At 32.9% G+C, this 12,201-nt stretch overlaps 1 protein-coding gene and 1 pseudogene across 1 annotated transcript; both read right to left on the minus strand.

Annotated features, from left to right (window-relative positions):
- Positions 1-8: 8 nt before the first annotated feature.
- On the minus strand, positions 9-8,928 carry LOC103829930 (cytokinin riboside 5'-monophosphate phosphoribohydrolase LOG4). Its single transcript, XM_009105614.3, has 7 exons — positions 2,489-8,928; positions 2,012-2,109; positions 1,888-1,918; positions 1,469-1,568; positions 648-718; positions 430-573; positions 9-338 (listed from the first exon to the last, which is right to left on the minus strand). The coding sequence occupies exons 1-7, from the start codon at positions 2,609-2,611 to the stop codon at positions 258-260; spliced, it is 648 nt and encodes a 215-aa protein (XP_009103862.1). The 5' UTR covers positions 2,612-8,928; the 3' UTR covers positions 9-257.
- A 287-nt stretch (positions 8,929-9,215) lies between these two features.
- Positions 9,216-10,960, minus strand: LOC103831376 (annotated as a pseudogene).
- Between the last annotated feature and the right edge of the window lie 1,241 nt (positions 10,961-12,201).

The raw sequence follows: 12,201 nt of genomic DNA on the forward strand, positions 1-12,201 counted from the left end.
ATAAAAAGGCCAAAAACATTTAACTTCATTAGTTAAGTTACAGAGGAACATGATTCATTGAAACATAAACATTTCAGAGTTAAAGAGAAGTAATAAAATTTTCACAAAATATTTTTCTCCCTAAGTGGAAATTTTCAGTTTACACCTCCTAATCAAAAGTTTCTAAGATCTTAAAAACCTGTTTACTTCCTGAAAGTAAGATCTATCTTGAAATCTCCTGACATTCAATAATTATAGTTATACGATTATAACGATCCTCAGTCTTCAGAGGAGTAGCCAATCCGCTCAATCTCCCAGCAAAGCTTAGATGCAACCCTTTCATGGCAAGGTGAATACTCCTGCAAACAGACAACAATAACAACACAGTTTATATGTTTTCAAAACTTCAGAAACCAGTTTCTTTCTTTTGGTTCCATCATATTGCTTTACCTCAAGCTTCTTTACAAGCTCCTTAGCACTGGGTGCAGAGATTATGATCTGGCGTGCATTGGGACTGATGAATCCTTCCTCAACAGCTTTGTCAATGAAAGAGAGCAAAGAGTTGTAGTATCCATCAACATTAAGCAAACCCACCTGCATCATAACAATGAAGATTAATTTTTAATGACTTGGGTTTGAAATTATCCACCAAAATTTTGAATCTTTACCGGTTTGTCATGTATCCCAAGTTGGGCCCATGTTATGACCTCCAACAGTTCTTCAAGTGTTCCATACCCACCTGTATATTCAGAAGCAGAAAGAGATTATAATCTCTATACATTATTATTACTATTATATTATTTGATAAATTCAATGCCTCATCCTGTTCTCTGACTCTCTGTTTTACATATGGACATGATCACAAAAGCAGGGTCTTATTGAAGAACAAGACCTCCTTGTATGGGCAAAACATGCTTTTTCTAGGACTGTTTTAGGTTTTGTCTTTATACATGAAACAGGTAATAAAAAAATTAAAACTTTGGTCACAGTAACACTACCCAACAAGCTATATGGAGCAAGAGATATGTCTTATTTTCAGTGCGAGATGTGGATGGGTCAAGGCTTCTTTATCTATTTTTTTTAAGAAAAATTGTCCATATAAAAACTGAAAATCATATACTTTTAAAATTTCAAACTTAAGAGAATGTATACAGCTTGAATTTGACGAAGAAAACATGTTTTTACTAATGTTTCCTCTTCCATCTTCTTTGGCAATATACTAGTCAAAGAGTTAAAACCCTTTTCGGTGCTCTTTTTTTAATCAGCATTATTATTCTTCTTTTTAATTGATTTTGCACAATTAAGAAATTACAAAGTACAAAGCCTAAGAAGATGCTTATTAGATCCTTAAACAAGGCTGTGTAACTAGACTGTGACAAGTTTTATCTCACATAATCATTACTTGTTTGGAGAACTGACAGATACAAAAACAGATGGGACTTTGAACAACTTCAAGATTCAAGAAAGGTTTTTAAACTTCAATACTAACCTGGTAAGGCAATAAAAGCATCAGAGTGTCTAGCCATCTCTGCTTTTCTTTGATGCATATCTGCAACTGCTCTTACTTCTCCTACTGTTTCACCGGTCAACTGCCAAAAAGAAATCCCCCATTTAACCAATAATCTTGAGACTTTCAATAAAATTAAAAGAAGGAAAGCAAAGTAGCTTTAGACTGTTCTATCACAGAAGCAATGATGGCATGTAAGCAAATGGGATTATTTTAAAATTCCTTAAAAGACTTAGCAATCAATCTCTCCATCTCACTTTTTTCTAAGGCAACCATACAAAACTACTGCTTTATATGAAAAAGGTTTGATTTAATGGATAGGAAATATAATAGTTAAAGAGGATTCAAGAACCAAACTAAAATAGTTTTAAGTTTTTTTTCTCTCAGGGTAGCAAGAATACCTCTCTAGGCATGAGTGTCTTGGGAATAACTCTGCAGTAAAATGAGAACAAAAATGAGAAAAATACACTTATTAGTATGTATTAATCTCAAGTCTCTGATTACGTAACTGGTTGAAGAGTTTACCCAATAACATGACGGCCACCGTCATGAACAGCTTGTGAAACCAAACCCATCAAACCTATGCTTCCACCTCCATACACTAGATCAATGTTCCTTGAAACCTGCAAAGTCAAACAAAACGAAGAGATGAATCTTCTCAGTCATTTTTTCTTACTACAGATACGATTGACTAATGAGCTATGAAGAAGAATCAAAACCAAAGATACTGCTATTTGTACAATCATACATATGCAGACATAAAAGATAAAATAATAAAAATGAAAATGAAAAACTGAGCTATCAAAGAAACACAAGTTTCACATATCAACAGTACTTTTAAAGGTTTTTGTACTTGTAGGTTAGTTCGCACAAAAAAAAATTACATGTAAGTTATATAACATGTTAAGTGTTTGTTTGTAACAGAACAAAACAGAGGGCATTTGGTAACCAGAGTATGGAAGCTGTCAAGAGTAAACATAGATCGAGATACGTATGTAATACCAATTCGTTGCCTAAATCCACAGCAGCATCTTGGTAACTACTCTTCTTGCCTTGGCTGCTTCCACAGAACACACAGATTCTTCCAAACTTTGACTTTTGCATGGTTTCAGTGTTCACTTCCATTGATTAAGCAAAGAAAAATCTAATCTATTTGCCCCAAAGAAAACAGAAAGTTAAAAATAGTTTTTGGGTTTGCTTCATAAACGAGAGTGGTACACACCGTACAAATGTCAAAGAAGAAGCATTATAAATACAGAGTGCGTCTTCTCGTCATGCTTATTTATTTATTCTTGGAAAAATTTCAATATTTTTATTAAATAGTTTTCTTTGTATTTTCGGAAATTTTTCACGTGAGAAAATTAAGCGCGCGCGTTGCATCCACCAGCACTTACAATTCATGTTGGCACGCGTGGACCATTTCCTTTTGTTTCTCGTTATTTGTTTTTTCTCTTCCCTTTATTTTTTTGTTTTATTAGCTTTCCTCATTTCCTTTTTTGACTATTTTCTAAACATAAAAGTACTGTATGAAACATCTTTGATATCTAATAACTAACTCCAATGATTCTGGAACCAAAAAAATCAAAATGGTATAGATGTTTAGAGAACTTTGGTTGAAAGTTGTATTAAATAACATAAACTAAATAAGAAATTGGTATAGTAATAATGAAAGATTACATATGAGAGATGTTTAACATAAAAATAGTTACATAATACAAAAAGGAGTACATATAAGAGATACATTAAATCTGTAGCACGAGTTTTAATAATCTTTTTTTAATCAGAAAATAAAGGCTGATCAAATCATTTTTATGTCTTCGACCAGTTCAATGGCTTTCGAACCTCGGTGTTCTATTTCTTTTTTATATTAGAGTTATAATCGAACCGATCTTTGTTCTACTGAATTTTTTGACCTCTTTCATTTTGGTTTTTCTCGGTTCAGCTTGGATCCGTGAAGAAGAGTTATTAAAGCCAAATCTTGGATTTTTCGAGGCTTTCTTTTTTATAGATCTTTGATGTTTGATTATGCAGGTTTCGCTTTTGTGGTGTGTGATTTGTTCGTCTTCATCCTAGATCTTTGGATGTTTCATCATTGCCTCTTACCCTCGGTTTCAAGTTTTTTTGGTGATCTGTTAATCTAAATGTATGGACGAGGTATGGGTTCTGGTTCTTGATTGCTTTGGTCATGTAGAAGAGCATGGTCCATATCCTTTTGAAGACTTGGTCAGTTTCGGTTTCTTTGGCTTTTCGATGAAAGTAGTAAATAGTGTTTTCGTTTTTTTTTCCTTTTTGTCAGTAGATTGAGCGAGGATTTAGCTCTTCTCAAGCTTATTTTATTGTTCCATTTTATCTGATTTGTGTTGAAGCTATTCAGAGTGTTGGGTCTTTTGGTTACCTAGCTTAGTAAAGATCGGTTCTTTGGTCATTGTCTCTCTGTGTTGAAGCTTTAGTTTTCATGTGTTTGGGGTTTTGTCTCTGGAGGTCTACGATCTACCGGCATATGTATCTTAACATTGTATCTCACTTTGTATATTTCCATGAATGAATTAATGAAATCGTTAGTGTTTAAGAAAATAAGACAAATCAAAGACTTAATGTAAGTAAATCTAAGAACCTAACGAAAAAAGCTCAATGTAAAATATGATGAAAAATTAATAAATTTTTCTTTTCTTTTCAGTTTCTTTTTTTTTTGCTAAATTATGACAAAAATCATTTTTTTTTACTTTTACTCTTGGTGTTGTTGATAAAGTGGAAAAAATACTCTAAACTTTTCTCTTGGTTTGGCAGGTAAAATATATTAACGCTGATTACTGTTGCTTTTGTCATTTTCCACCTTTTATATTTTCTTTTCATTTACTTTATTTTATTTATTCTCATTTATTTTTCTTGTTTACCAATCACACTCATAATGATATCTAAATTTGTTGTGTTAAAAAGAATGAAGTGACAAAGGAAACATCTTTAGATTAAATAAAGAGCAATTCTTTCAAATAGCATTTTTTAAGTTTTTGTCATAAAAATAGTCCTTGAAAATTTTAATTTTAATTTTTTATTTTTTAAAATTTGAAACTTTATCCCCAAAACTCTATCCATTAACTCTAAACCTTAAGTCTAGATTAGTTAATCCTACGGTAAATATATTTTTACCTTTTAATAAAACTTACTTTGGTCATTTTCTTCATTGAAGGTTATTTTTGTGAGGTTACTAAAAAAATGTTATTTCTGTGAAAAAAATTTAAAAAATGATATCCTAGGGAATTTCTCTTAAATAAACTGATTAGATATAAAGCTGCTTCACTTTTTGATTCCCTTTTATAAGAAACAAAACAAAATTTTCATTTTTGAAGATGAAATTAGAAATCAGAATTTCACTATCATTTGTCTACATATATCTGGATTCTGGACAAAAAGATGGGTCCAAACATAATTTACTTTATCTCCCTAATATTTAAATGAAAGTTTGATCAAGTGATGGGCGGATATGTAACATATGCACACACACACACACACACATATATATATATATGTATTGTAAACTCTTAGTGATGATAATGTCTGGTTGTGGTTATGGAGCACTGTGCTTGATGATTGAAATACGAAACACAAAGTAATCGAGTTATGGTTTTTATTCTCCGTGCTCTCATTCACTCTCCCTATGTAGTCAAACTCCTTATTCTATCTCTTTGTTCTAAGCATCAAACATAGAGTATTTTCATACCTTTCCCCTACCCTTTTTTTTTTTGTTTTACACATATCCTTGTTCATGTGGATAAGGGATATATAACTCACGGCCATGCATCTACTCCACATATATCTGCAAAAAGAGCACGCATTGTATAATATACAAATAATAATCCAATACAATGATAGATAACACAATACGATAATATACTGAAGATTTTAGTTATGAAATGGTACGCTCCACAGCTTATTCAATAGTATGGACTATGGAACTAAATAGCTATATTATTCAGTTAGCTATTTAAATGTTGTTTTCCGTGGACAGTTAACCCCATTCTATGAAGTATATACTTATATACGTGTGATAACAAATTACTCCTATAATATTAAACTAAAAGGAATTGCAATCCCAAGAACTCAGTGAAACCTGCCCCAATAGATTATATGTTGTGGGTTTAGAGATTATAAACATATAATTACTTCTTGAAGCCATTAATTTGTATTTGTATTTGCATGCTTGCATGCGTATTTAACTCTTTTGTATTGTTTTCTTATTGTGCCCCCACATTCCTCTTGGGTTTCTCACTTTCCAAGTTAACTTAATAATAATCGACCATGATGAATTTTTCAAACAACATAATTAGCTCATTCTCGATGTATTCGACACCTATTTGTTATATTTCAAAAGGCAAATTATTTAGATAGCATACAAATTATGACAAAGATAGCATACAAAGAGATTTTTTTTCAAAATAGTACTAACTGAAAGATTAATAACTAAATTATTCAAAACTCTAAACCTTTCCTAACCACTAAACCTTAATCACCAGGGCCGAGTTAAGGTATTAATGAACCTTTGGGGAAAAAAAATTATTTAACTTTACATGTATCTATAGACAATTTAAAAATTTTGGGTTCATATTCCCAATTATTTTTCAAAAATTTAGACCTTTTTTAATATTAATTTTGTTAAAAACTGTTTGAACCCCAGAGTCCATGTTCCCTTTCTCCATGCTCTAAGCCGTCCTTGTCAATCACTAAACCCACATTTAAATATAAAATAATAATAAATGATCGGAATATCATTTCCAGAAAACACTTGTAAAATATATAGAGATATAGTCAGCTTAAAATAGTGCTCTCACACTATAACACAAGCTTGCTTCTACATATGATTAAGTTAAATATGTCTAGATTGAGTTGGTTATGGAATTGATTTTTATATAATAAAGACAAAAGGATATGAGTTTTATTTTGTGCACAAAGGAAAATGAGTTAAAAAGGAAGAAAATGCCTAACTTGTAGGCAAGAAGGGTGGTGGAAGTATGATGGAGAAAGAGCAAAGTGGCATTTATTATTTTTGTGTTCTTCATTTTTGAGACATAATCTTCCATTAGTTCACTTCAATGTTCCTTCTCTGCTTTCGGTTATTGCTATGTCCTATTTGTTTTTCACTTTCGTTCATTTTTTTGTTTCCTTCTTAAGACCAATGACGTTGAAGTTACTCTTCGTCACGTGACGTCCGCACAATATATACAAGGTTTGATATTAATTTAGCATTATCCTATTAATCTATTGATAAAAAGTTCTTTTTTAATCTCAACCGTCAAATAAATCAAAATTGCTTTAAACTAGTTATTTTTATATATACACAAAATATATTAAAAACATCAATACAACTAGAGTTGCCAAAAAAAACAATCATTAAGGATATGACTGGTTTTCTCGATACCATCGGCAAACGCAGCTTTTGCGGTTTGTAGCGGTTGGTTGTTATTTTTTTACAACAATCATCAAAACCGTTCTAAACCGTTCTAAACCTCATAAATTCAAAAGCTGTTCCAGTTAGCGTTTACGGTTGCGGGAAGATAAGTATAAATACAAAAATAAAATATTAAATAAAAATTTTAAATACTAAAATATATCTATTATATTTTAATTAATATTATAAAATTCTAAAAATAAAAATTATTTTCTATAATTTTTAAAATTTTAAAACTATAACTTTTTTAATATAATTTTTATATTTATTATAATATTATTATTTTTAATATTTTTATAATTATATAAAATGTAAATATTGTTGATTTATTATCTAACCGTTGTTGCATTTGGTAGTTAGCCAGTCATAAATATCCCGCAAACGCACCAATTTCTAACCGCAGAACCAGTTGTACAAATCTCTTAAGACCGCTTGAAATCACAACTACACGCATCCGCAAACTCCCTCAACCGCAACCGCTAGTCATACCCTAAATCACCGATGTGCGTGGCCTAGTGGTTAAGCACATGGGTCAGCCTTATTTCGTTCCTAAGTCGAGTGAACTCGGTGAAAAAAATAAATAGATTAAACATGTTTCTGTTCAGTGGCCGAGTCACTTTAGAATATCTACAACCAATTGCTATTTCCACTTCTAAATGTTATAGTAGAAGAAAAGATGTTCCAATCCATTTTTATTTTTCTTTTAAAATAAAAATTACTATTTTTTCTTCTAAATATGGAAGCAAAAATAACATTCTTCTATTAAAGAGTCATACTTTTTATTTATAAGATAGTTCACTACTTTTTAGAACTTTTATAGTTATAACCAAAACAACTGTTTTTAGAAACACGGTTTTTATAAACATAGAATCACACTTGTATTTATGTAATAGTCTTTTACAAAAACATTACTTAAAACAAAATCATAACTTATGAAATTTGTAAAAGTTAAAAATACATAAGATTAATTATCAACTTTCATAAATTTAAAATATTTGTTTCAAAATTTAAATAAAATATTTTTGAGAATATTTATTTTAGAGCTGAAAATAGAAGAATACATTGAAAAGAAACACATTTCAATTTTAGAATTGATATATTTTAGAGATAAAAATAGGAAAATACACCAAAGATGGTCTTATAGACTAATATCACACTAATTGTTGTGGTCTGTTGGTAAAGATCTTCTTTTATGACCCTATGTCTTGAGTTCAACTCTCTCATATATCATTTTAACTATATATTAAATGAATATTGACCCATGTAAAACTTAAACTTAGCTCAGCCACTGTTTCTATTTACAGCTAAAGATTGGTTTTGGAGAGAGAGAGATTAAGTCCAAAAAGCCTAACTCTTCTTGGAATAACAAAGGAAAAAAAAAAACAATCAATAGAGAGGAATGTAAATGAAGGAAATTTCCTAAAAACACTTTTGGTTTATTACAATTGAGTCGATTGACATAAGCCTGACAAAAAAGCAAAAATACTCAGAGTATGATTAATGAAGATTTTTAGGATGAGTTTTTTTAAAGCATGTTTATCTCTGAAAACGTGTTAGAGGTTCTTAAATAAAGAAAAATTAATATTATATAAATTTATTTATTTTTCATTTTTCATTATAGAATAGAACCAATTAATATATGACACATATATATCTCAGAACTAGAAACGTTTTTTAAATTGCTTAACTAAGAACCTTTTAGCTTTCTCTTTCTTAATTTTCATTTATTTTAATAATTTTATTCTAGAAAATTGTGATAAAAGACTACCGATAAACATGATCTTAGCGGAATATAAGAACCCGTCTCTTAACTTTTAACTAAAAAAATTAAGAATCGGTTTATACCGTCTCTTAACTTTTAACTAAAAAAACTAAAAACCGGCTCTTAAATAAAATGTAGTAATGAATTTTCGTAATATGTTGATTTGCTGGTACTGTTAACGTCTATGTTGTAGCGGTCGAACCGTTCACTTGTGAGTTTGTGAAGCCATGCCACTCGACTGGTTGAAAAAAGTGTTACTATTTACACTCAAATGCGTCTACTATCTGTGTTGTCCGTGGTCAAAGATAATCAATCTTAGGCCCATTTTCATAAAACTGGGATCGAATGTGTGGTACATATAAAACCAGACCATACAACATTGTATGGATCCAACTGATTACAAACGAAAAATTTGTAATGTTTTAGGAAAATTGTTTACTTTTTCTTTCAAGAGAAGAAGATAAAAAGCATTGAATAACGAACAGACCCTAGCCTGCACAGGTACTTGGGCTTTGCCCCCACCATAAGGATGAAAGAAAGATTTAATATATAAGAAAAAAACAAAGTCCAAAACCCTAGTCTGCAAAGATAAAGGCAAAACATTCAAAGCCCAAAACGAATCAAAAGTGAAATAAAGAAACAAAAGCCCAAAACATAAATAGCTTGTCGTCAGTCAAGATGAGCTACACCTCCAGAACATGAAGTTGCATGCATGTTCACTCAAAATTGGCGCCTTGGTGGTCTAGCCTCAGCCTCCGAGACTCTAATCTGTCTTCCATCCAAATCCTTTATAGAAGCCCAACAAAAAAGTGTATCAGACAGTGTTTGCTAACAAGTACTACTGATCAAAACAAAATGATGATTACTCACAGCTCCATTCAAAGAACTGATGGCTCTTGTGACCTCTTGAGGAGAGCCGAGTGTCACAAACCCAAAACCCTTGGATCGACCAGTGTCCCTGTCGTAAATGACCCTGGCCTCTACAACCTTTCCTTGCTCGCTAAACAAGCTCTCAAGAGCCATGTCATCCACACCCCACGAAAGGTTGCCCACATAAACTCGGTCTGATGAACCTGATCCCGAACCTGACCCAGAACCGTAGCTGGAACGCTCAGAACCGTAACCAGAACGTCCTGAACGTTGAGAACCGTAACCGGAACGTTCAGAGCCGTAACTGGAACGTTCAGAACCGTAACCACCACTTCTTGGTCCTCTGGAGAATGATTCCTCCCTCTTAGGTGGAGGAGGGCCAGCGTTAACCCTCAAGGGTCTGCCTTCAAATTCCTACAATGTTCATGTCCACATCGTTAGCAAAAACAACCACAATGCACAAAATCTAAAAGATCAAACTGCAAGATACAAACAACAAGCCTGTACTGCAAAGAGACAAAGGCTCAACGACTGTCTCACCAACTCAAATCCCCAAATGACAAACAAGAACAATCATATAAGTAACATGAGAAACAGCAATTCATAAAACATGAGAAAAAAAGAAATCTGAGACACCAAATAACATTATTAAACACAAGCCAAAGAACAAGAACATACACATACAAAGATACTCTATAAACAACAAAGCAAAGAAGAGGAGTAATCTCCTTACATAGCCATTGAACTGTTGAGCTGCGGCCTCAACTTCCGCTGCAGTGGACATAGTCACAAACCCAAAACCTCTGCTTCTGCCAGTAACTTTGTCATAAATAACCTACAAAGCCAACCCATTTCATCACAATATCAAAACATCATATCATCAAAAGACTCAGAACCCATTTTCAATAAACTAATAAGCAATCTCTACTTCATCAGAAAACCTATAAAGCACCAAACTTTTAGGAAGAGAATCACTTCTTACCTCAACCATCTCAACGGTACCGGCGCTCTCAAAGAGTTGAGCGAGCTGGGCGCTATCGACATCGAAGGAAAGGTTACCGACGAAGAGCTTGAGGTCAGCAGAGAAGGAGCTGCGCTCCTGCGGCGGGGAGGAGTCGTCGTCAGCGAACATGTCGTCTTCCTCCACCTCGAAATCGGAGGAGACGGCGACGTGTGTAACGAAACGAGATGGGTATTGGGCGGGTGAGGAGGAGCATTTGACGGCGGAGAAAGAGAGGGAGTGGAGTTTAGGATTTGGGATTGAAGGAAGAGAGGGAAACGGAAGAAGCGGAGGCAGACATGGCTAAAGGCTAAAGGCTAAAGCTTTATCTCGTGATGTGCTTTCGGAAAGGGGATAAGGTTTAAGGGTTCTGCTACAGATAATAAAGGAGACGAGTTTTTGATATTTATCCCCAAAAATGAATCTCTCTCTCTCTCTCTCTCTCTCTCTCTCTCTCTCTCTCTCTCTCTCCTCTCTCTCTCTCTCTCTCTCTCTCTCTCCTCTCTCCTCTCTCTCTCTCTCCTCTCCTCTCTCTCTCTCTCTCTCTCCTCTCTCCTCTCTCTCTCTCTCTCTCTTCTCTTCTCTCTCTCTCTCTCTCTCTCTCTCTCTCTCTCTCTCTCTCTCTCTCTCTCTCTCTCTCTCTCTCTCTCTCTCTCTCTCTCTCTCCTCTCTCTGATCTCTCTCTCTCTCTCTCTCTCTCTCTCTCTCTCTCTCTCTCTCTCTCTCTCTCTCTCTCTCTCCTCTCTCTCTCTCTCTCTCTCTCTCTCTCTCTCTCTCTCTCTCTCTCTCTCTCTCTCTCTCTCTCTCTCTCTCCTCTCTCTCTCTCTCTCTCTCTCTCTCTCTCTCTCTCTCTCTCTCTCTCTCTCTCTCTCTCTCTCTCTCTCTCTCTCTCTCTCTCTCTCTCTCTCTCTCTCTCTCTCTCTCTCTCTTTTTCTCATTTCGGTTAAAACGAGAATATCCCCCACTTGTATATTTGATTTACTCTCTGTGACAAAAAAAAAAAAAAAGACAGAAAGCATATTTTGATTTACTCTAAAATTTGTGTTTTACATACTATATTATATTAGTGTGATATATTTCCATAAAAGAAGAAAAAAATACCAAAAATATATTTCAAAAAAATTTCCTAGGATGATTTTAAATTTTTTTAATCCTAAATATAGTTTTCAAAAGTCAAAATGAACAAAAGAGATTTCATTAAACGACAAATAAATATTTATATTTTAGGGTTAACTAATTTATATTTTTAAGCACTTAGTAACATATTACATCATCGTATATTTCTATTTTTTTTTATGTATTTAGGACATAATTTCGAGCTGTATCCACATAAAACTAGAAATAGAGTTTAAGTGTGTTATACTTATACCATTAGGATTTTTTTAGCACCGGCGCTGAGATTTCTTTTTTAACAGTATTTTTTGTTCTTCAATATTATGATTTTATTTTAGATTTTTTTCTATAAATTTGCGGAATATTTTCGTTTTCCACCGGTTTTTGTAATCGGAAATATACTCGTTTTGCTCTTTTTGTTGTTGTAATGGTTACGCAGATTTGTTAGACGGGTTCAAGAGTAAACTTTTAGAAAGAATATCTTCCGGAGCAGTTTTAACCAAAAAAAAATTCTATCTTTATCTAGA

The sequence above is a fragment of the Brassica rapa genome, chromosome A07, assembly GCF_000309985.2.
Source record: "Brassica rapa cultivar Chiifu-401-42 chromosome A07, CAAS_Brap_v3.01, whole genome shotgun sequence".
NCBI classification, from domain to species: domain Eukaryota; kingdom Viridiplantae; phylum Streptophyta; class Magnoliopsida; order Brassicales; family Brassicaceae; genus Brassica; species Brassica rapa.

Bases quoted from the DNA above. Each gene is read 5' to 3' on its own strand.
- LOC103829930 (XM_009105614.3), bottom strand. From the start codon at position 2,611: ATGGAAGTGAACACTGAAACCATGCAAAAGTCAAAGTTTGGAAGAATC. The intron at 1,569-1,887 runs GTATTCTTGCTA...TCTTTTTGGCAG, and splicing joins AGACACTCATGCCTAGAGAG to TTGACCGGTGAAACAGTAGG. The intron at 719-1,468 runs GTTAGTATTGAA...CTGAATATACAG, and splicing joins TGCTTTTATTGCCTTACCAG to GTGGGTATGGAACACTTGAA.